At 37.0% G+C, this 23256-nt stretch overlaps 1 protein-coding gene across 2 annotated transcripts; it reads right to left on the reverse strand.

Moving 5' to 3' along the window:
- Positions 1–13635: 13635 nt before the first annotated feature.
- Positions 13636–16438, reverse strand: Tmem225 (transmembrane protein 225). 2 transcript variants are annotated; one of them, XM_005378402.1, is made up of 4 exons: positions 16085–16438; positions 15329–15475; positions 14911–15045; positions 13636–14268 (listed from the first exon to the last, which is right to left on the reverse strand). In XM_005378402.1, the coding sequence occupies exons 1-4, from the start codon at positions 16254–16256 to the stop codon at positions 14030–14032; spliced, it is 693 nt and encodes a 230-aa protein (XP_005378459.1). In that variant the 5' UTR covers positions 16257–16438; the 3' UTR covers positions 13636–14029. The 2 variants fall into 2 exon arrangements, with proteins under 2 accessions (XP_005378459.1, XP_005378460.1); XM_005378403.1 differs by lacking the exon at positions 14911–15045.
- Between the last annotated feature and the right edge of the window lie 6818 nt (positions 16439–23256).

The raw sequence follows: 23256 nt of genomic DNA on the forward strand, positions 1-23256 counted from the left end.
CAAGAAGGATCTAACAAGTAGTTACAGCCTAAGGGTTGTCAAAAATCAAGTGAGCCGTCTGGGGCAAAAGCCATTTTTTTGTAGTGTTTTCTCTCCAGCTCCCATAGCATTGGGACCCCACGACCAGTTAGTGTCCTCTCCCCACTGTCAGCACAGGCAGAAGGAAACCAGCTGCAGACTTCTCCGCAGCCTGTACTGTCAGGGGAAGAATGGCTTCCAGGGAGTCTCTGCAGGTATTGTGCAAGGTCCTCCTGGTTTACAGCTTCCGAGCGCTCTCATGACCCCAGTCCACAGCACCTCTGACCCCTCAGGCTTAGTCTGCATTCTCATGTTCTCTGAGTCCTTGTTCAGCAGCTGCTCCTCCACTGACTCTGGTCCTTTCTGGTTCTCAATGGCAGGAGCAAGAGTGGCCCCTTGTATGGCATGTATTCCCAGAGGTTTTTCCATGTTTGAATGATTCACACAAGTCCGTGGGTGGGCATCTGCAGCCGGTGCATGGTGGGCCAATTGTGTCATTGTTTCTCTGTCTCATGATAGTTCTCAATTAAGCAGCAGTGGCCGGCCTGAAGGCCGTTGTGCCACAGTGCTCTCGGCCGCATGTCTCCCCGTACGCCGGGGGCCCTCCCTCCGGGGGCCTATGAGGCAGGAAGCTGCCTGTTTCCATTTTTAAAAATCCTAGTTCAAAAACATGAGCTCTTGTGCTGAACTCAGTCTAGGAGAAGTCTGTTCTTTCATGCTCTTGATACTTTTTCCACAGCTGCAAGTTTGCTATATATTTATATTTTTCATAAAGATTCCCTTAAATAGTCCCCTCTTAAGTAAAGCTTCTCAGCTTTTTTACCTTAACAGAAGCCTAACGTTTGCTTGAGGGCACCGGTTTTGGTGAGGCTTTTCCAAGTGAAAATGTGTGTCCTGCTTTTCATGTGCCAGAGAGCTAGGGCACACAGCCAGAGGAACATAAGGGTAACAATAACGTTATACTACTTTACATATAATTACATAATTACATGTGAAATAATACACTCTGCACTACTTAGGTATATAGTATATTAAAATTCCTTAATAAATAATAGCATTAATCATTGTTTTTTTTTGTTATTTTCCACCCCATTTCTATTTTCAATCAGGCAATTATCTCTCTGGTTTCTGATTAAACCTCTCTGAGTTTTATAGAACAATCTCATACATTTTCTTCGGTTCTTCTATTTATTGCCTGAGTTTCAAGAAAGAAGTAAATAATTACAGCACCAAGTAAGAGAATTAGTGAAGAATTTTTAAGTGTTTTAAAATTGAATTTGAAAAGCTTTGTTGACACATTTAGTAAAGACTTTTTCAGCAGTTCATGTGAAACGTTCCTCAAACCCCATGAAATTTAAGGTTTTTTTTTGAGACAGGGTATTACTACGTAGGTCGTGCTGGCCTTGAACTCAGTCTGTAGCACAGGCAATCCTCAAACTCGCGGCGATTCTCCTCCTTCAGCCTCCTGAGTGCTGAGATTATACTTGTGTGCTACCACGCCTGGCTGAATATTTTAATCTTACTTCCAATGACCTGCCTTCTTTTGTAAGCTACCAACTCCATTATTATTAATTGGACCTTGTCTTTACTTAGAATTACTCAGTCTCTAAAATCTCAAAATCTTAAAATCTCCCGGACATTAATCTTGGGCCAGAATCTTCTAATTAAACAGTTCTTGGCTCTATACACTTAAACTGTATGGCTTCATTTAAATTTCCAACTAGTGGATTCTGCGCCCCCCTCTCTTATATATGTATACATATTAATATGTATAAAAGTACTTATATACACACAATTTATATAAGTTGTAAATTTGTATATATATTCATGATTTATGAAGAATTTAAAGACATAATTTTGTCTATATCTGAAAAAATCTTTATTTTTTCTTTGTTTTTAAGAAATTTTTTCTGAATTGTAGGTTGATATTCTTTTCTTTCAATGTTTAAAGATGTAACTTCAATATCTTCTGTCTTGTGCTGCTTTTTACAGAATATCTGCTATTTGTCCTTTTGTGAGAATTTTTTTCTCTTATTGTTCATAAGATATTCTCTGTATTATTGGTTTTAAGCAAAGATGTAGTGCTCAGTATAATTTCATTCATTTCTGTTTTTGTTTGAAGCCGTGTTGGAGTTCTTGGAATTTGGGGATTATAATTTTCATGAAGTGTGGAGAAATTGTGGCCATTATTTCTTCAGATATTCCGCATGCTTCTCTTCTTAGGGACCCTCAGTAAGCGCATAATTGCTTGACGTTGTACCACGTGTCGCTGATGTTCTGTTCATTTTCCCCCTTTACATAATGTTTTTATTGCTTTGTTCAAATTCATTACTTTTTTTCTTTTGGAATGATCAGTTTGACATTAATTCCATCCTATATTTCCAACTCAGATTTTGTATTTTTTCTACTTAAATGAAAATTTCATAATAGATATAATGTCACTTTAATGTCATATGAAACTATTATAAAACTATAATTCTTCATAATAGTTTTAATGTCATTGTTTGTGAATGTTGCCGCCTTTATGATTTCTATATAAATTGTCCAATTGATTTTTTCCTGTCATTGTGTATCACACTTTTCTCCTCTATGTGTGGTAACTTTAAAAATTGATTTTCTATTTTTTGAATGACACATAATATTTATATATGTCTGAGATACAATGTGATGTTTCGGTTCATGTTTATATTGGGTAATGATCAATTCAGGGTAATTAGAATATTCATTGCATTAAACTTTTATCACTTCTTTTGGTAAAGATATTGAAATTCCTGTCTTCTATTTTAAGGTATATAATGCATCATTATTAATTACATTGAATGTGTCACAGTACACCAGAACTTTTTCCTCCTATGGAACTTTGTACTTGTCCTCTGTTCCTCCCATTCCACATGTGCTTATTTTCCCCAGTTTCTGGTAAGCAATATACTAATTTCAGTGTCTCAGATCAATTCTTTTGCTTCCACACAGAAGTAAAATCATGCATTATCTTCTTGTTCCTGACTTATTCACTTATAATGTGCTCTCAATTCATCCATGTTTTTGCAAATGACAAGATTCATGCATTTTTACGGCTGATTAGGATTCAATTATATATGTGTGTGTGTGTGTTTCACATTTTCTTTATTCATTCACCTATTTATGATCATTTAGGTTGATTCTGTATCTTAATTATTGTGAATAGTGGTGCAGTAAACAGGAGTGTACATTTCCTTTTGACATGCTAATTTCATTTTCTTTATGTACACAAGAGTGGGATTGCTGGATTGTATGATAATTTAGCTTTTTGACCAACCTCCATACTATTCTTCATAATGCCTGTACTAATTTACCTTCCCAGTGTTATGGCTTGTGTCTTGATGTGTCCCCAAAGCCTCATGTAATCATAGGTGGGGCTTTTTAAAGAGGTGACTGAATCTAGAGTATGTGACTGATTCATGGTGCAATGCTGGGATTAAGGGTGCTAGGATTAAAGGTAGGTGATTACTAAATCAGTCCACTGGTTTGGCATGGCTCTCATCCCATTAGGGTAGATAGAATGTAAAGGGGCAGAAAAAAGTAGCTAAGGTCCCTTGCTTACCTTCGCTACCTTTGCCTGCCATAAACTGCTTTTCCTTTGTGATTCTCCTCTGCCATGCTGCTCACCTATGAGTCAGCTGATTATGAACTGATACCTAATTTAGGTACTTTGTCTCAGTAAAGAGAAAAATAACTAAGACAAAATGTAGAAAGTGTATAAGCTGCTCTTGTTTTTTTTTTTTTTTTTGGTTTTTCTCCGGTACTGGGAACCGAACTCACGACCTTGCGCATGCCAGGCAGGCGCTTTTGCCACTGAGCTAAATCCCCAGCCCCCCAAGCTGCTCTTTATCCATATTCTTTCTAGCATTTGTAATTTTTTTTGTTTTATTGGTAATAACATTCTTTACTGGGGTTAGGTGGTATATCATTGTATCTTTAATTTAATATCCCAGTGTTTAATGGCATTTAGCCATTTATATGTCTGGTTTTTTTTTTTTTTTTTTTTTTTTTTTTGGTTTTTCTCTGGTACCGGGAACCGAACTCATGACCTTGCGCTTGCCAGGCAGGTGCTTTGCCGCTGAGCTAAATCCCCAGCCCCTATATGTCTGTTTTTGAAGAAATGTCTATCAGATACTTAGAACATTTTTGAAGTGGATATTTCTTTTTCCTTTGCCATTGGGTTTTTTGAGTTCCTTATGTATTGTTCACTTAGTCTTAGCCAAAAGACTGAGAAGCAGTTTGAATTCCTTCTATATTCCAGATATTACCAAATATTTTGCAAATATTTCCTCCAGTTTTCTCAACTGTCTCTTTGCTAGTTGACTATTTTCTTTGATGTACAAAAGTGTTTCAGTTTGATGTAGCCTCATTTATTAATTTTTGTGTTTTGTAGCCTATGAATTTGGATGTCTAGTAATTTTTTCATTGGATAACAGACATTGGGACATTTGCTTTGTTGGATGCAGGATATTTTTACAGTTTTAAAAACTTTCTTAAACTTTATTCTGGGATGCAGTTAGGTTGGTTGGAAATAATTTGATTGTTTTGGATCTTCCTTGCAGTCTTCAAATAAGTAAAAATTGCTTTAGGAGACAATCATATCGCAAAATACTTACATCTGATAGGATAGATGACTGAGTTTTAGTACAGAACAGAAGGTGGTAAATTCACTTTTTCAGAATAGTGAGTTTTGAAATACAACCATTTGACACTGAAATATAAATCTGAACCTTGAGAAATAGTTCCTTTAAGAATTTGTGAAAAATTTAAGGGGAAATCACTTAAATAAAATAAATCAGACACAAAAAGATGAGAACTTTACTGGAATTTGGGGAGGGTGGATACGAGGAGGTAATTTTAACAAAAGCATAGTATATGCATGTATGGAAATACACTGAATCCCATTAATATGTACGTGTAGAAACAATAAAATATAAGGACTATGCTTGGTGTCCTGAACACTGAGTTCAGACTGACCTATGAACAGTGAAAAGTCTCAGTTGATGTTTCCATATCCTAGTCAAAGAGTAGCATAAGAAGTAAACAAGAAGAATAAAGAAAACCAGGAAAGCACCAACTAAAAGAAAAAGATTGATAAAATTATATTTAATTTGAATAACAGTTAAACAGAAAGATAGCATAAAGGTAAAAGCAAAGACCTGGGAAAACATATTTTCAACACTTACAGTCATTTAGCTTTAGCACCCAACATATAAGAAGTGCAGATCCCACAAGAAATAGGTAAATACTCTATCAGGAAAATGACCAAACAATGGTTCACAGAAGAGGAGGTTGAACTGCTCTATAACTGAATGAAAAGGTGTGCAGTAATTCACATCATGGAAGACTGAAAGGCTGATCACAAAACTCTTTATAAGAGTAAAGAAAACATAGTTCATTTTGTGCTGGTAAAAATGTATTTGTGCAGCTAATTTTTAGATGATTTTATAAAAATTGAGGCAATGTCAAAATGCATGTTTTCTGAGTGAACAATTCCATCCCTAGATAATTTCAAGAACAACTATAGTTTGTGGTCAAAGAGAACTATACATAATTATATAGTATTGTTTGTAACAAAATGAAAGGAAACAAATAGATGTTCATTAAATAGAGAATATTCAACATTAGATCTGTATACTGGGATGCTTAACAGTAGTTTAAATGAATGATATCAAACTAAACTTACCAGTGAATTTCTCAAAACATAGAAGTCAATGAACAAATAGGATTGCAAAAAATTATCTGTACATTATAATAATTAACAACTTTGAAAATTTGGAAAGCAATTTCATATCATTTTTATAGATGCATTATAGTAATGATAACATGAATATAAAATTATCATCAATGCATTTTTGAAAATATTCTATGATGGAAAACAAGGTAGAGAGGTGAAATTAGAAAAAAATATTTAGAGGAATATAAGTTATATGTATAAATTTAATTGAAAACTTCTAATACAAATAATAACAAAAGGCATAGTATTAAAATTTTGTGAGTTGTATGTTGGTGTTTATCGTATCGCTTTGTATTCTTCTTGTGCTCAAAATATTATATACTAGGAATTTCCACTATGGCTGACTAGAGGCACCTGCGCTTGTGGGGTACCAGGAAGATGTGCCCCGGGAAGTACAAGTAGTTGGAAACAAGGGTGGGTGGTGAACAAAGACCCAAATGTGGGGAGGTAACATGAAGAAGAAGCCCCCCAGATGTGTTCCAGGGCTAGGAGCATTTAAAAAAAGAAGTGAGACTGCTTTTAGATCCCGACATTGCTTTTGTGCCATACCCACTGAACACACTGTCCTGGGAAAATAAAGCAATATACATCCAAGCCAAATACAACAGCAGTGGCTGGCTGCTGAGGTTGGAATTCCCAACCTAGGAATCACCAGTCAGTACCCAGCTGTTCTTACTCCTTTCTCACTGAGAGAGGAAGCCTGGTTAGCCAGACAGTTACAGACTGAGGCTCTAGAGGAACGGAAAGGAAAAGAATCATGCAGAGGGCACTGGCAGTAAGGATCAGTAGGCTCCCAGGAAGAAAGGAGCAAGGGCACAGTCTTTGGGACCTGGAACCACACACTGAGAAGTCTGTGGCTCAGACAGTCATAGCAGCAGGCAGTTGTGGTGGCCAGTGTGATATGGAGGAGGAGATAAAGACACTGGAAGAATGCAGAAGTAGGCATTCTCACACCACCAGGAAACTCTGCTTTCCTGGCATATGCTGGCTACCCCCTGGATGCCATAGAGCTCTGTCCCTAAATCCTCACTCTGATAGCCCAAAGCTGCTGAACTTTGCAAGCTCTGGACACCACTGAGTTTGTGGGCTGAGCAGAAATTCTGTGGGATGCAGTCAGAGTTTGGCGCAGGTGGAGAGCTGGAGAGGATTGGCATAGCCAGAAGGGCTTGCCTGGTGCTCTCAGTGGATGACTGTGTACCTGACCAGCCTCACTGTCACCTCCCCTACTCTGACACAATTTATAAGACAGAGGCAAAACACCTACAGCTAGCCATATCCACAGAAACACAGTTGATACCAAGATACCAAGCACTGTCTGTAGAGAGAATGAGAAGTAAGCTCAGCGGTCATCCAGACCCCTAAGCTCTGTCACTGACTGGCACAGAAAAGCATAAACCATGTGTGTATGTGAAGGGGGACCAGCTCAAGTACCAGTAGACATAGGGAACCTCCTGTGCTTTTATATGTGAAATGGAGAATAAGAATCTATTGAGGCTTTAGCTTAGATAATATCTTTCATAGGCACATTGAGTTAACCCCCCACCAAAAATTTTGTGCAGAGAGGCTCAAACACAAGCATTCTAGTAGCATATTATTTGACTTCTGACCTTCCAGCTTCTCTCAATCTCTAATTATCTCCCTCCCTCTTCTTCCTTTTCCCCACCTCTACAAATAATCTCTCAAACTCATTGTCTATTTACTTTCTACTCCAGATATAAAAATAAAATCAGCAGTCCTATCACTTTTCTTTTTACTTGCTGTTATATCCTTTTCTCCTTTCCTTCTTCCAGAAGTTTTATTTTCCTTTCTTTTCTTTCTTTTTCACCCCCTCATTCTTTGTGAGCCAGCTTGTCACCAGTACTATAGCACAGTTTCTCTGTGTGGTTGAAAAAAGAGTAAAATTGTTAAAACAAGCTTTACATTCCACGAGAGATATATGGTTGGTTTTGCCGATGTTAATATAGTTGGCAGTGATTCTCTCCTTACAGTGTAGCCACTGGACTGATCCTATTACACTGAATAGGTTAAAGAGGTGTATAAATATCAAAGCACATCCAAAGCCAAGGTCACATCCTGGGAAATCATGCACTAACTAAAGAGTTCTCCACAGTGTCAACAGAGTTTTTCTATCATAACTGATCCCCAAACTTCAGCATAAAGCACTACAAACATTAGAAAACAAGGTAACAAAATGCCTTCCAAAACTACTAGCACCCTTAAAACTAACCTTACAGACACTGAGGTGGAGGAAGTCATAGGCAAAAACCAAATAATTCAATTTTGAAGAGATCAAAGAAAAAAATAAATAAAAACATAAGATGTTCAGTGAGCTCAAGGAGGGTGTAAATGATAAAAGATTTAATTAATAAAATGTTCAACAACCTTAAAGAAGACACTAACAAGGAGCTGATAAACAAAATGATACAAGATATGAATGGCCATATCAGTAGAGAATTTGAGAGTATGAAAAGAAATTAAGCAGAAATCCAAGATATAAAAATCCAATTGAAAGTATGAGCAGCATAAATGACCATTGTGAGCCAAGGATGTAGCTCAGTGGCACAATGCCTGTCTGGTAAGTGTGAGGTCTTGAGTTCGATTTTCAGTACCCCCCAAAAGTGACCACTGTGAGGAGAGAGTAACAGAATTAGAAGATAAAATTGATGTAGTAGATTCTCTTCTTAGTGATACCCTAAAAACATGACACTATGGAAACTGGATCCAAGAGATGCTGGATGATTTATAAAACATAACTGAAGAATTGTGGGAGTAAAGTATCAAGTAGAAGATGACAGAAAATTTATGAAATGTTATTTACTGAAATAATATCAGGAAAATTTCCAAATCTATGGGAAGAAATCAACATCCAAATAAAGGAGTCATATAGAACCCCAAGCAGCCAAAAAAGAACTTGTCCACAACAACTCCAAATATTCAGCACAGAAAGAATACTGAAAACAAGAAAGGCATGAAGTAATTTACAAAGGCAACCTTTCAAAGTATCAGAAGATTTCTCAACATACATCTCTTTTTGAATGGTCTTAGCTCCCCAACTAAAAGACACAGACTGGCAGATTCAATTACAAAACAAAATATAGTAAACTATATGTTGCCTACAAAAGCCACACCTCATCCTCAAAGATGCATATGAACTGAAACATGCAACAGGATCCCAAAAGAAAGCAAGATTTTCAAAGTGGACTTCAAACCAAAATCAGCTGGAAGAGACAAAGACCATTCTATACTGGTAAAGAAAACAATTCAACAGGAACATATAATGATGGTAAATATATATGTAATTAATACTGGCACAGCCAGTATTAATACTGGACAGAATACTACTGGACATAAAAATTCAGGTAAACATCAATACAATCACAGTAGGGGACTTCAATACCTCATTGTCATAAATACGTCAACCAGACCAAAAAAAATCAACAAAGAAGTGTCAGAGTTGAAACACTATCTAATAAATATAGTTAAAAGATATCTGCAGAATGTTTCATACAACACAGAATAAACATTTTTCTTGGCAGCCGATAAAATTTTCTCCAAAACAGACCATATGTTAGGCCATGGTTGTTCTTCTACCTGCTGTTTCTATGCTGAAAGAAACTGTCAATGAGTCTTTGGTTGACCAGTATTGCATGTCTATATCTGTTTTCATGAGAAGCCACTTTGAAGATATCAATATGTAATACAACCACCATTGTTAATTCCCTACCACTTTGTTTGGAACTCTGTATTGTCTGTATTGTGCTTGTGATATGTTGTAAAATGTTGTATGTCTGTTAATGTTTCCCTCCTTTTATCCTTAAAATAAAAAAAAAAAAAAAAGAATGCTTAAATAAATGCAAAAATCCAGATAATCCCCTGCATACTATCAGACAATAGCAGAATAAAATTAGAAATCAACAGCATATAAACTACAGAAACTAAGCAAATACATGGATATTAAGTTATATGCTCATGAATAATCAGTGGGGAGAAGAAATCAGGGAAGATATTGTTACTATTCAAATGGCAATCGCAGCATAACATACAAAAACCTGTAGTATGCAATGAAAACAGTTTAAGAAAGAAGTTCACAGTAGTGAATGCCCACAGTGAAAGAACAGAGTGATCCTAAATAAATAACCTAATGATGCATCTCAAGGTCCTAGAAAGAAAGCAATTCAAGTCTAAAACTTGTACAAGGAAAAAAATTATAAAGTTCAGAGCAAAAATTAAGGAAATTAAGATAAAACAATAGAAAGGATCAACAAGTTACAGAGTTGCTTCTTTAAAAGAATGAACAAAATTGATAAGCCCTTAGCCTAACTTACTGTATCACTTAGGGTTTACTAGAGAAACAGATATAACACAAGATATACAAATGTATAAGAAATTATGTTTGGCTCACAATGGTCAGCCACAGAGTTGGATGAGGAAGCGTGCGGAGGGTGTCTGCATGCTGGAGATTGAATAGCCCAGCCCCAGGCCTGGAGCTCACTGTAGTGTCTGTGTAAGTATCAGGAGGCTGATGGGTCTGTGACAGAATGTTGAAGAATCGACAACGCAGGCTGGAGAGCCTACACCAGAAGGCTGAAGAGTCCCAGGCAGAAGCCGAACAGTCTGCACCAGAAGCCAGGAGAGGACCAAGCTGAAGGCAAAGACTGGAGCTCCTCTGAACTAGCAGCGTGTCCTTTCTCAATTTTTTTTTTTTTTATGCAGCCTACCCACCCTGAGGGAGTGGGAGTGGTCCTCTACCTTCTACATGCCTTCCTCTTGCACAGGCTCAGGATAAATATAAAGTAAGCACCCTGGCTCTCTGCTGAGTCACTTAGCCAAATCTCTAAACTCCCCAAGTTGACACAATGTATCAACCATAACACTTACCCAAAAAGGAAACAAATGATTTTTTATCAATGTAATTAGAAATGAAAAAGGTTAATCACAACGAATGCCTCTAAATATTAGAGTATCTAAGAAACTACTTCAAAAACTTATATTCCACTACATTGGAGAATCTAAAGAACAGTTAACTTCCTATATATACATGATTTAGCCAATCCTAACCAAGAGAAAAAAATATACCCCTAAACAAAGCAATAACAAGCAATGAATAGCGGCAGTAATAAAAACTCTACCAACTAAGTAAAGGCTTGGACCCAATGGATACACTGATGACTTGTACCAGAACTTTGGAAAAGAACTAACACCAGAACCCCTCAAACTCTTCCATAAAATTCACATGGAAGGAACACTGCTAAACTCATTCCTTGAAGCTAGCATTACGTTGATACAAAAACCAGATGAGAACTCAGCATAAAAAGAAAACAATTGCTGATTTCCTTAATCGATATAGATGGAAAAATCTTCAACAATATACTTGTAAGCAGAATGCAACAAATGATTAAAAACGCTGCTAAAAATAAAAATAGGTACAGAAGAACCTCACCTTGAATTGAAAAAAGCCACTGCCGACATTATACTGAGTGGGAAAACACTGAAAGCATGCCCTCTAAGATTAGGAACAAGACAAGGGTCTCCACTATCAGAATTTCTGTTCAATATAGTATTTGGAACTTCAGTAGGAACAATCAGGCAAGAGAAAGAAGTAAAAGGGGTATGTAAAAGAAAGGAAGAAGTCAAAGCATCTTTATTTGCAGATGATACAATATTTAGAATACCACAAAAACACTCCACCAGAAGTCTCCTAGAACTAATAAACAAATTCAACAAAGCAGCAGGATATAATACCAACACAGAAAAATCAGTAGCATTCTCCTTCTCTACCAATCAGCCCACACAGAGAGAAATAAGTAGATAAGTAAAAGTAACATCAGTCACAGTAACATCAAAAAATTAAATATTTAGGAATGAGTCTAACCAAGGAGGTGAAAGAGCTCTATAACAAAACTATAGTGCTCAAAAAAAAAAAAAAAAAAAGAAAAGAAAGGATGAAAGAGTACACCAGAAAATGGAAAGACATCTTATATTCTTGGTGAGAGTAGGACCAATATTGTTAAAATGCCATATTATTAAAAAATGTTATATAGATTTAATGCAATACCAACAAAAATAGTAGCAGCAGTTTTCACAGAACTAGAAAAAACAATTCTAAAATTTATATGGAACAAGAAAAGACCCAGAATAGTCAATGCAATCCCAAGCCACAAGAGGAAAATAAGAGATTACAATCCTGGACTTCAAGTTATATTATAAAATTAAGGGAATAAAAACAGCACAGTTCTGACACACACACACGCACACACACACACACACACACACACACACACACACGACAAGACATGTTGACCAATGGAATATAAACAATTCCCACCATCTTTCATCACCTGTTTTTTTTGACAAAGTTCTAATAAAAAGTGCTAGAGAAGAGATAGCCTCTTTTAACAAATGGTGCTGGGAAAGCTGGTTTTTCATGTGCAGAAAAATAGATCTAGATCCATACCTCTCACCTCCCTTCTGTGGAGATGGGAGGGATCTGGGAAAGGCAATGGATAGGAAAAGCGGAGTAATAAAATGGTCAAGATGTGAAAAAAAAATATATTTTCCAAGATAAGTTTAATAAAATCAGATAAAAAGGACCAAAGACACAGATATAAAAGCAGATACACTCAATCTACTGGAAGAAAATTTGGTTAAACTCTTGAAGAGACAGGCATAGTCAAGGACTTCACAAGATAATACTTCATAAGATAATACTAAGAATCAGCAAATGGAATCATATCAAATTAAAAAGCTTCTGAACAGCAAAAGAAAGAATCAACAGAGTGGAGACAACCTAAAGAATGGTAAAAAATTTCCAGTTACTTCTTTAACAGAGGAATTATATCTAGGGTATATAAAGAACTCAAATTAGAGTTCTAATAATATACAATACCTGATCAAAAATGGGCAGTTATAATGAATAAAAACTTCTCAAAAAAGAAGTACAAAAGACCAATAGGTACAAGAAAAAATGTTCAGCATCTTTGGTTAATAGAGAAATGTAAATCAAAATGACATAGAAATTTCTCCTGACTCCAGTGAGACTGTCTCTTATCAAGGACTTAAAACCCAATAAATACAGCCAGGCATGTAATCACAACACTTGGGAAGCTGAGGTGAGAGGATTATCTTGAGTTTAAGGCCAGCCTGACTACAGAGTGAGTTCAAGACCAGCCTGAACTTTATAGTGAGTCTCTGTCTCAACAAACAAACAAACAAACAAATCAAACAACCAATAAAACCCCCCACAAAAACAAAATACCCAAATATTTGTGAGATATGGGGGAAATAGGAAATAGGAAATTCTTCACTCTTGTTGTGAGTATAAACTTTTAAAACCATTATGGAAGTAAGTATGGAGGTTCCTCAAAAAACTAAAATTAGAAATTCTATTTCACTCAGTTGTAGTATTTCTACATATCTTCCTGATATAGTTAAAATCATCATATTGCAATGACACCTCCACACCCATGTTTATAGCTGCATAATTCACAAGAGCTAAATTGTGGAAGCTTGCTATATGCCCATCAACAAATTAGTGGGTAAAGAAAATGTGGTATTTTTGCACGACAGAGTGCTACAGCCATGAAGTAGGGTAAATCTGAGTCATTTGTAAGGAAGTGAGTGTAACTTGAGATCGTAATGCTAAGAGAAATAAATCAGACACAGAAGGTTAAATGTTGCATAGTTCCTCTAATATAAGAAACTCAAAATATAAATAATTCAAATAGCAAAATAAAAAAGAAATGGTAGGAAATAGGAAGGTAGATGGTGGAGACGGCAAAGATCTGGGAAAGGTGGGAGAGGGAGGGCAGTGGCTATGGAAAGTGGGAGTAATAAAATGATCAAGATGTGAAATATATATATATATATATATATATATATATATATATTCCCCAAGATAAGTGTAATTATTAGGTATCACAAACATGTGCTAATGAAAATATATATTACACAAAAAATAAAAAATACTGTACCATTATAAATATTTTTCTATACAGAATTAATAATACAGCAAGTAGTATTTATATATTTATCATATCAATAACAAATACTGTAGAAAAAGATATTTGTTTAGCATGCCAGGATTAAAAAAAGCCGTTTTCTGCATTTCTTTCTACATCTCTTTGCATCTCCAACCCACTCACAGTCACTTCCATAATGCCGAACCCAGACCAAATGGCTGGAGATGCACACAGCAAGGCGCATGCTCAGAAAGCTGTGTCCATAAAGATGGGCACACATGGAAGGTAGATTGTCCAGTCATAGAGCCCAGGTCACATGACGCTTTTGGAGATGTTCTTTGTTCGCAGAATCTTCCTTTGATTGCTGGGAGGATAGACGGACAATGCCCCGCGGCATTGCAGTGCTCTCTGGAAGCGAAATAACTTGGATAGACTGCCCACAGAGCTGTTTATCTATACACTGTTCAGTAGATGAGTGAATTTTCTGGCAGGTACAACTATGGATGGGTTGCTTGCACTGTAGTAGACAGAGAAAACCTAAGAAAAGGGGAAGCAAAGGAGCAGGATTAAAGAATGATGGGAGAATCATAGAAATACTTCTCTCCATTATGGCCAAACCCAAAACCCAGTGGATTCCTGTCACATACTCATCCTGGAAGGGAATGGTTTCATGGAAAATGTGGGAAGTAGGTATTCAAGGACATTGCAGATTCTTTTTGACAGAGAACAGTCTGCTAGATGGATTAGGAAATACAATTCCCAATGGGTAGATAGCCTTTTAGCATCAAATACTGTTTCTCTCTGCCGTCAAACTGCCTTGACACTATGCTGTGCTCCCAGGGTCACTGTCCCTCTCCCACAAATGAACATTTTGCCTCAGCCACTCCCCTCAGTGGTAATTTTGATGGTTATCTCTGCCATAAAGTGGGAACATATGAAAGACAGAAGAAAAAGCAGAGATTAGGAGCTGCTCTTTCTTGCTGAGGCAGGCATAGCAAACACTTCACCCAGGCCCAACTTCGTAGTTGATTTTGTAGGAGCTGTCCTCAGAGAATGAATCCAGGCAGTGTTTAACCTTTTCAAACGCGAGGTTTGGCAGCTTTTCTCCATTTCCCTCTCCCATCTTTTCACTCTCCCTTCTGGTTCTCATCACTCTTCAAGGGCCCTGCAGACACTCACCGCAGGTAATAAAGAAGACAGCGGTTAAGTAGGCAGTGAAAGGAACCCACGTGATCTTGAAACTAGAGAAGTACAAGCCCTGACCTTGATTTAGCTTGTGATGATATAGTGTTAAGGTACCAAGGAGAAGGCAACCTGGTGTCCAAAAAAAAAGAGAGAGAGAGAGAAAATTCTCAGGAGCTTTGACTCCTTTATGTAAGCTTTCATTCAAAATACACCAGACTTCCAGTCTCCACCCTATTTAAGTGCACCTTGTCCAAAGACTCAGTTAACTTTGGTTCTATAGCCAACTCAGAAGCTGCATATATACTTATCTAGATGTATCAGAGAAGTGGAATTTCAGATAGTCAGAGATTGCAGCCTAGGACTCCCAAACCCTCCTCATTTCACACCTGTATTAGGGCAACCAGGAAGTTACCTGTGAGGAAACAGCTGAAGGCAATGATGAGCTGTATATATCTGTTCTGAGGAATCACATAGGTGTATTGCATACCCAGGATCAAGTTAAGGAAGAAGGAAAGGCAGAGAACCAACACCATCATGATCCTGACCACTTTCAGGCTATCTGTTGGAAAGCAAAAGCTGTGCTGAGAAGACAGATATTTCTTCTAATCGCATACCTGGGGCCCACAAATCTCTAGGTAAAAATGGGATCAGGTGAAAAATTTGGTGAAATAATAAGAGAGGATGGGGAAAAGAACAGAGATCCAGAGATCCTTCAATTGCATGAGAGAATAAGAATAGATTGCTCTCTTGGTGTCTCTATAAGGTTCCTTCTGTTCTTTTCTTAGACTTTACTTCTTCTTAAATACTTCAATTTATTCTGACCTCTTCTAATGGAAATATAACTTATTTTTCTTCTTGTCAGTTACCTATTTTCATATCCCTCATATGGAGGGATATCCTCATACAGTGTCCACCCTGATGATACTGACAGGATTTCTCAAATGTTCAGCAGTTACTAGACTTAATTTGAGAGCTTCTAATCTTTCCACCCAGGCATCCACATTGTGAGATTTTGGAGTCTACTTTGACCATATTGATAATGGAAGTGGGCATCCTGCAGCCTGTGAAAGTTGCTCCAGAGAATAATGGATAAATAGTGAGATAATCAAAGGCAAGGAAACATGAAATCTCCATCTCCACCCATCACTTTTCATATTATACTTCTCACCTTCTGGCCAAATGGTAGTGCAGCATGTCATCCATGGACTGTGGCTAATCTTGACCTTTTTTATTTTGGGGACTAATTCAACCCATTCTTTCATGAAGACACCTATTATCAATGAGACTACAGCCCACGAGGAGAAGAGTAGGTTGGTGGTCTGAATATTTCTCTTTGACATAAGAGATTGGAGATTTTTGATGAGACCATCACCCACATTTCATATGTCTATTTCCTGTTTTGATTACTCACAGGAAGTAGAGCTAGTTCTGCACTTTTAGTTATGGCTAAGGCATTGGTTTCTGGCAGAAGCTGAAGTAGCCTATGGAATTGAGATCACTTCCTGTTTTTGCTGCTTCTATGTGGAGGCTACAAACTGCCATAGAATCATCTGCTGGTTTGACCTTTGACCCTGGGGCCTAGTGCAGTGGAAGAATCAAGGTGTCCTGAAGTCCTTCGAGAGGTATCAGACATATGGGGAGACCTGGTATCACAAACGGGGGTGGATCAATAGAAACCTTGAAAAGTTAGACGTGCCTGACTTAATGGCCTCTTTTAAAATCAGAATTGTATATTTCATGATTAGCTGACATTTGGTAAGGGTTAGTGATGAGGAAGACTCAGGATCCTTGTGATGAGCAGTCAGCTACTTGGCATCATAAATGTGAATGACCATTCACAATTTAGGATGCTGTGAAAAAGACTATAGTCCTCATTGGGATTTCCCAAAAGAGCTTATTTAGGTAGGCATCCAGGAAATCAATCAGTGCCTTAAAACCCAAAGAGCTAGCCTGGTACAGTAAACCACTGGAGTCCAATGTCATTTACAAGGCACAGACATTTATTGCCAGAATTACCTTTGTAACTTGACAGAGAAAACATTTTTCAATTGCTTGAATAGGCAGCCACGGTACACACGAGGTTCACAGTCCTAGAGTTTGTACTGATAATCCCCAAATGCTAATTTTATTCAACTACAAGAGAAACTATCTACAAAGAACTCTTTCTGCCTAATTTTTTTTTTTATCATGGTGCAGGCTACTTTCGTCAGCTCAATATGGTCTTGTAAATTGCTTCACACATGCTATGCCGTCTTTCAGACCTTTTTGTATATCCTTTGATATTTTGTTTATCTTCTTCATTTTTTAGAAAGCACAGACCAACATATGTATTCTCTTGTAATACATATGTTGTGTCCACAGATTGTACTGCAACTAATATTCAAAAATGGGAAGGAGTCTGAGAAATTAGGTGGTTGGATTCTCTCCTTGCTCCCTCTTCCACAAGATATACAGTAAACACTGATAACGGTAGCCAATTTATGTGCTACTAATTTATATTTTATAACAGTCTTCTGTGCATATTTCTCATGTGACTTTCAAAAAACCCTTTAAAATTTACATATAACAACTATTTATTTTATATTTACCTTGTTAGTAGGGAAATCTTGGCTTACAGAGGGGAGAAAACTTGCCCAAAGATTATGCACAGAAATGGATCTTAATAGGTCTTGAACATGAAAAGCCAATGTATCAATGTATACATTCATTCTTTCTCTCTTTCTCTCCTCCACTCAGACATTCAGTTATCAGGTTGGTGGGTTTTATAAAAGAAATGTATAGCATGAATCATGTCATCCTTGACAGATAACTGTAAAGAGTTGAGGAATAATCTTGAAACTGAACTCCATTTGGTGTTGTGTGTATAAGTAAAAATTATTTTCTTCCTATATTTTTCTTGGAAAGTAGAAGCTATATTATTGTAACATTAATGATTGTAGATTCACTTGCAAATAATTGTGCATAGTCCCATATGAGTCAATTAATACTTTTTAAAAAAATAACAAGAGCTCTGGAGACTAGGAAAAATGGAATCATTATTAATTTAATTCAGTGCCTATATCAATTAGCAGCTGATTAGGTGCCTCTGTAACCTAAACAATATTTTCAAGAACAGGAAAACCTAATAGTGAACTTCTGAGTCTGTGATAGCAGGGCTGGAATTTGTAGATGAGTTTTTAACTAGATTATTCTGGAAATCTTACCTGGTACTGTTTTCTTTCACTTCAAAGGGACAGGATAGTTTCTGACTCCATTGACACCATCAGATATATTCTTTGTGTTGGCAATGAGAGGCTCCATGCCAGCATTCCTGACCGTATAAGGCTTGGTAGTCTATTTCTGCTGGAAGGCCACGTATCCCAAGGACACTGTATTATATTTTCTGTAGCTGAAACAGCCATCCCTGGCAACATCCTGAAGGAAGGGCATAAAGTGTCAACATGAAACCGGGGGAAACCTATGCAGAAATGAAGAGTTCCCCTGCCTCCCCTGGGCCTTGGTGAAGGTGGTGTTTATGGTATTTAGGGGCAAACACATATCCATTGTCTATGTCTATCATCCACTCAGATGGATTTTTCATGCCAGTTGGCTTCCCTATTATTTCGTTCCCTATTCAGGGATCTTCCTGAGGTGGGAACACAGGTTTTTAGGACAGGAGTCCTTGATATGAGGGACTGGATAATGGTATTTTGGCCACACTACAAGATTTCTGACTGTATGTCTCTGAAATGCTTGTTGAAACCAAAGATTTCTTTTCTGACCTGATTCAGAATCAGAATTTTGGCAGGGCTGGGAGAAATGGTATAGAACCCGTTTTACCAGGTGCCCTTGACAATTTGTTACCATACTAGCATTTATTTTTAAATTTTATTTTTATTGTGTATTCATTTTTATTAATTAAATTAATTGTAAGTGGTACATAAAACATGAGAATTATACATATGAGTAGGGTAATGTGATGTTTCATATATATATATATAAAATATATATATATATATATATATAAGTTTTCAAGTCAGATTAGATATATCTATCTAGCCAGACCTTTATCATTTCTTTATGGTAAAACTTTCAAAATCTCTGCCTCTAACTTGTTGTTGTTGTTTTTTGTCTGTTTTTTGAGATAGCGTGTCACTACATTGTTCAGGCTGGCCTTGCCCTCACTCAATACCTCAAGCTGGCCTTGAACTAGCAGCAAGCAGCAATCCTCCTGTCTCAGTCTTCCAAGTGCTGGGCTTACAGGCATGTATCACCAAGCTCAGGGTTCTCTAACTTTTTAAAATGTTCTTTACACCTATAGTAACTTTGTGTCACTTGACTTTATCAAAATTAAGGATAAATTTTTAAAATCCAGTATGAATTTGTTTTCTAAGCAAGCAAAGAAATACACACAAATGGCAATTCTAGTCACAAATTTCAGCTGACAAAGTGAAAATTTTTACTTTGATATTAGATCTGGTATGTAGAAGATAAATTTTTAATACAAGTGGATCACAAATCTATTTTGTTATAGTATAAAAATAAGAATTTTAAAGAATAATGTTTAAGTCTTTTTACCCCACCTTCTCAAATACTATTTTTTCCTTAAAATAAAATAGTTTAAGATAAACTTCTCATTTAATAGTTGGTTGTAGCCATAACAGCAATCCATGTCTATGTATTTTTCTTATATTTTCTTTTAGCAAACTAAAAAAGATTCTGGAGGATTATTTCGAGCCAAGAATGGTGGCACATTCCTGTAATCCCAGCACTTGGGAGGTTGAGGCAGGAAAATCATGAGTTTGAGGCCAGCCTGGGCTACATATAGCATTCAGGGTCATCCTGGAGTACATAGTAAGACCCTGTCCAAAAATATTTGGAGTGCTTGCTCATTAACATAACCGACTAGGTAGATATTTGAATAATTGTACCATTACACTCCCACCCTCAATTCTAATTGTGGAATGTAGAATGTGAACATATATTCAGCACTTATTTTTTGCTTGTATTATGTAGTGGCCTCCATCATTGCACATTTATTAAATTCACTAGTTGAGTGATCTGTAATTTAACTATATTGCTGTTCACATAAAAAAAACCATGCTTATAATAGTAGCAAATAAATAGAAGTACCCTTAAGTGCTATTCTTTAAATTCAGTTGTAACTGTCGCTCTTGTAATTATGTATGACAAAGTCAAATTTGTAAAACTTTTAGCATGAAAATTAAAATTTATATTTGTCAGAGAAATAAAATGTGCTTTCTAGTATTATCTGTAATCTCTCTGCTGAAAAATAGTGCACTAGAACTTCTTGCTTCTAATTGTAACTTAGTATACATTGATCAATTTGCTCTCCCCAGCCTTTGATGATCCATTCTACTCTTACTTTCTATAACACTAACTTTTAAAAAGAATTCCACATATAAGTGAGGTTATATGACACTTGTCTCTTTGTGTCTGGTTTATTTCACTTAATGCAACAATCTCTTTACCATGCATGTTGCTGAAAATGACAGGATTTCATTCTTTTTTAATGGATGAGTGTCTTTTCATTGTGTATATGTAACACGTTTTCTTTATCCGTTTGGGGTTGGTGGACACTTTGGTTGATTTCGTAGCCAGCCTTTTGTGAATAGTGCTGCTATGAGTGTTTTCACCACATATACCCAGTAGTGGTACTGCTAGAGCACTGGGTAGTTCTCGTTTGCATTTTTTGCCCCTCATTCTGTTTACCTTCTACTAATGCTGACATTTAAGAATCTCTTCTAGTGCTAGCACCAGTAAGGCTGGCACTTCAGGATACTGGACAAATCGTGGCACTTGGGTTTGGAAGTGTTCCTTTTCCTCTTATGACCTTATTGTAATACTCAGCTTCTTTCACATGGAGCAGAAGCAATCCATTAATTCAGGAGTTCCAAGTTTATGGAGTCTTCGGCCTTTGGGGCTTTTCTTCATAAGTTGCCTGAATATCTGGGCAAACTTTTGTGACTGATGCATTATTTTGAGAGGTCAGTGATGATGGTAGCAGACATTTCCCTAGTCAGGTGTACCAGCTTTGTTACTGGATAGAGCTTTTGCCCGAAATCCGTGTTTGGTTTTCACATCTCCATAATGTGTACTAAGTCATCTAGCAAGAGACTAAAAATTCTTCATATATTTCTCTACATATAAGCAGCCATCTTCCTTCCTGCTCTCCTTCTAGGGTACATGGCGTCTGGTGTGAGGCATTCTTAGATTTATTCTTGCCAGCTGTATGGCCTTCAGCAAATGCCATTATTTTTCCAAGCTCCTGTGATACAATACTTAGCTTTAGTAGATTTCTGTGACATAAACTGCTAGTAAAAATAGAAATAGGGTAAATTATAAGCTGTAGCACTTGATTTTAGTGATAAGGAAGAAATTTGTGTCATACATATCTACTGTTCTTATATTATAAGCTCCATTATTCATCATTGATTTATTCTGTTTAAGAGTTGTTTTTTGTGATTTATCAAGTAAGTAAAAATCCAGCCCATTTTAAAAAATGAACCCATTTTTGCTGGTTTTTCAGATTATTATTTTCTAAACAGCAACAGCAAAATGTTCTGACTGAAATGGATGCATGATGAGAATGATTATGATATTGAAAATGTAAATTCAACTTTAAGCTGGGGATGATGCTAGGCCCTAGAAACACATGATGAATAAGCAATTGTCCTAATCTTAACAAGTGCCCAAACTGTAGGAAAGACCAGTACATGTACATATTTATGGCTGGAAGAGCTACATCAGCAGTCAGCTCAAAGGGAGAGTAGGTAATGAAAGAAAGGTGAGCAATACCAAAGGCATGTTTGCTAAGAAAACAAATTGATTTGAGAATATGTTTTAATACTTACACAATATGAATAGAGTAGTAGCCACCCTTTATTTACCTTTTGCTCCACCTCCAAATATTTTGGTTTTAACATAGTGACACTATAGAACAGATTATGATAGAATCTGAAATAGTCTTGTAATTTTCCTTAAAGACTGACACACAGAACCCAGCCTGAAAATTTGGAAGTTTCAAGGGCATAAGAAATGGCTCATTCAAATGACACCAGGGATATTTTGCCAGGTGTCCTGGAGAGCCCTCCCTTGGGAATGGACTAGTGGGCTCTCTTCCTGATGCAACTTACTTCCATAGTTACTGGAGAGTGGGGACACTGAGTGTACTGCCTGTATCCAAGAAACACTTCAGCTGTTCCCACAGTCCTTCATATATTTCTTGTTTTCTGCTTCTTAGTTCATGGGCTTGGGTCCTTATCTACATCTTGAATGTCTTTTCACCTTATGAATCCTCCTCATTTTTGTTTGTTTGTTTGTTTTTGTCTTTTTTGAGACAGGGTCTCATTATGCAGTTCAGGTTGGCCTTGAGCTCGCTTTGTAGCCCAGGCTGGTCTCAACTTGCAATGATCCTGCTGCCGCAGCCTCTCAAGTGCTGGGATTACAAGAGTGTGCCACCACGCTGACTCCTCCCCATTTTTGAAGGTAGTTTAAAATCTACCCTTCCATGAAGACGGGTCTTTCTTACTGCAAACAGTAATGATATGCTCCATATCTGAGTTTAAAAGTATTATGAGTATAAAGGAGGTGTACTCTAAAAACTTGGTGAATATTTAAATTGATCACTCGTTAGAAAGACTCACCAAACAGGACTTGCAGAACTACTTCAGAATGTGGCAGAGCAATAGAATAAGTGTGTTTGAAGCAAGGAGAATATTTTGAGGGAGACTAATTACAATGTGTCTCTCACTGTAATAAATATTATTTAACATTTATCCCTTGTAGATTTCTAGGTTCACCATGTTTCATATATTCAGCAGTATGTCAGGTCAAGGCATTTGTTGGACCCTACCCCAGCTCCACTGGGCAACAAGATCTGCAGAGATTCATTTGGAGCAGTGTACCTAATTTATGGTAAATGTCCCCAGTGACAGGCCAGCTTAGGGACAGTTCTTACAAATTCACAGATTTCTAAACCTCCAGAGATAAGAAACCCTGGGGACTACTGGTCTTTATATTTCTAGACATAACATACTTAAACTAAGAAAAACATCACAGCAGTTGTATAGACATTTAAGGACAAAATATAATTAATCCAGCTTTTCTTGGAAAGTGATGAGGTTAAAAGAAAGAAGAGATACCTGCAGTCTTCCGGAGGAAGAAGGTGAGGGTTCAGAGTTGTGGTGCTCATCTTGTGTGGATATTAAAACATGTCCTAAAATTCACTCCTGACTGCCCATGAGGGATCTAGAAGGTCTGTATGTTTGTAGCAGGAATGGCGGGAAGAGGCCATGGGCATCACCGCAGACCTGGTTTTGTGTGAGTTTGACCTGAGTA

This window comes from Chinchilla lanigera, unplaced genomic scaffold (assembly GCF_000276665.1).
Source record: "Chinchilla lanigera isolate Chin_1 unplaced genomic scaffold, ChiLan1.0 scaffold00011, whole genome shotgun sequence".
NCBI lineage: Eukaryota > Metazoa > Chordata > Mammalia > Rodentia > Chinchillidae > Chinchilla > Chinchilla lanigera.

Coding starts and splice junctions, on each gene's coding strand:
- Tmem225 (XM_005378402.1), bottom strand. CDS start 16,256: ATGTCAAAGAGAAATATTCAGACCACCAACCTACTCTTCTCCTCGTGG. Junction 15,046..15,328: donor CTTCAGCTGTTTCCTCACAG/GTAACTTCCTGG, acceptor TTTGGACACCAG/GTTGCCTTCTCCTTGGTACC. Junction 14,269..14,910: donor TGTCTTCTTTATTACCTGCG/GTGAGTGTCTGC, acceptor CCCTTTTCTTAG/GTTTTCTCTGTCTACTACAG.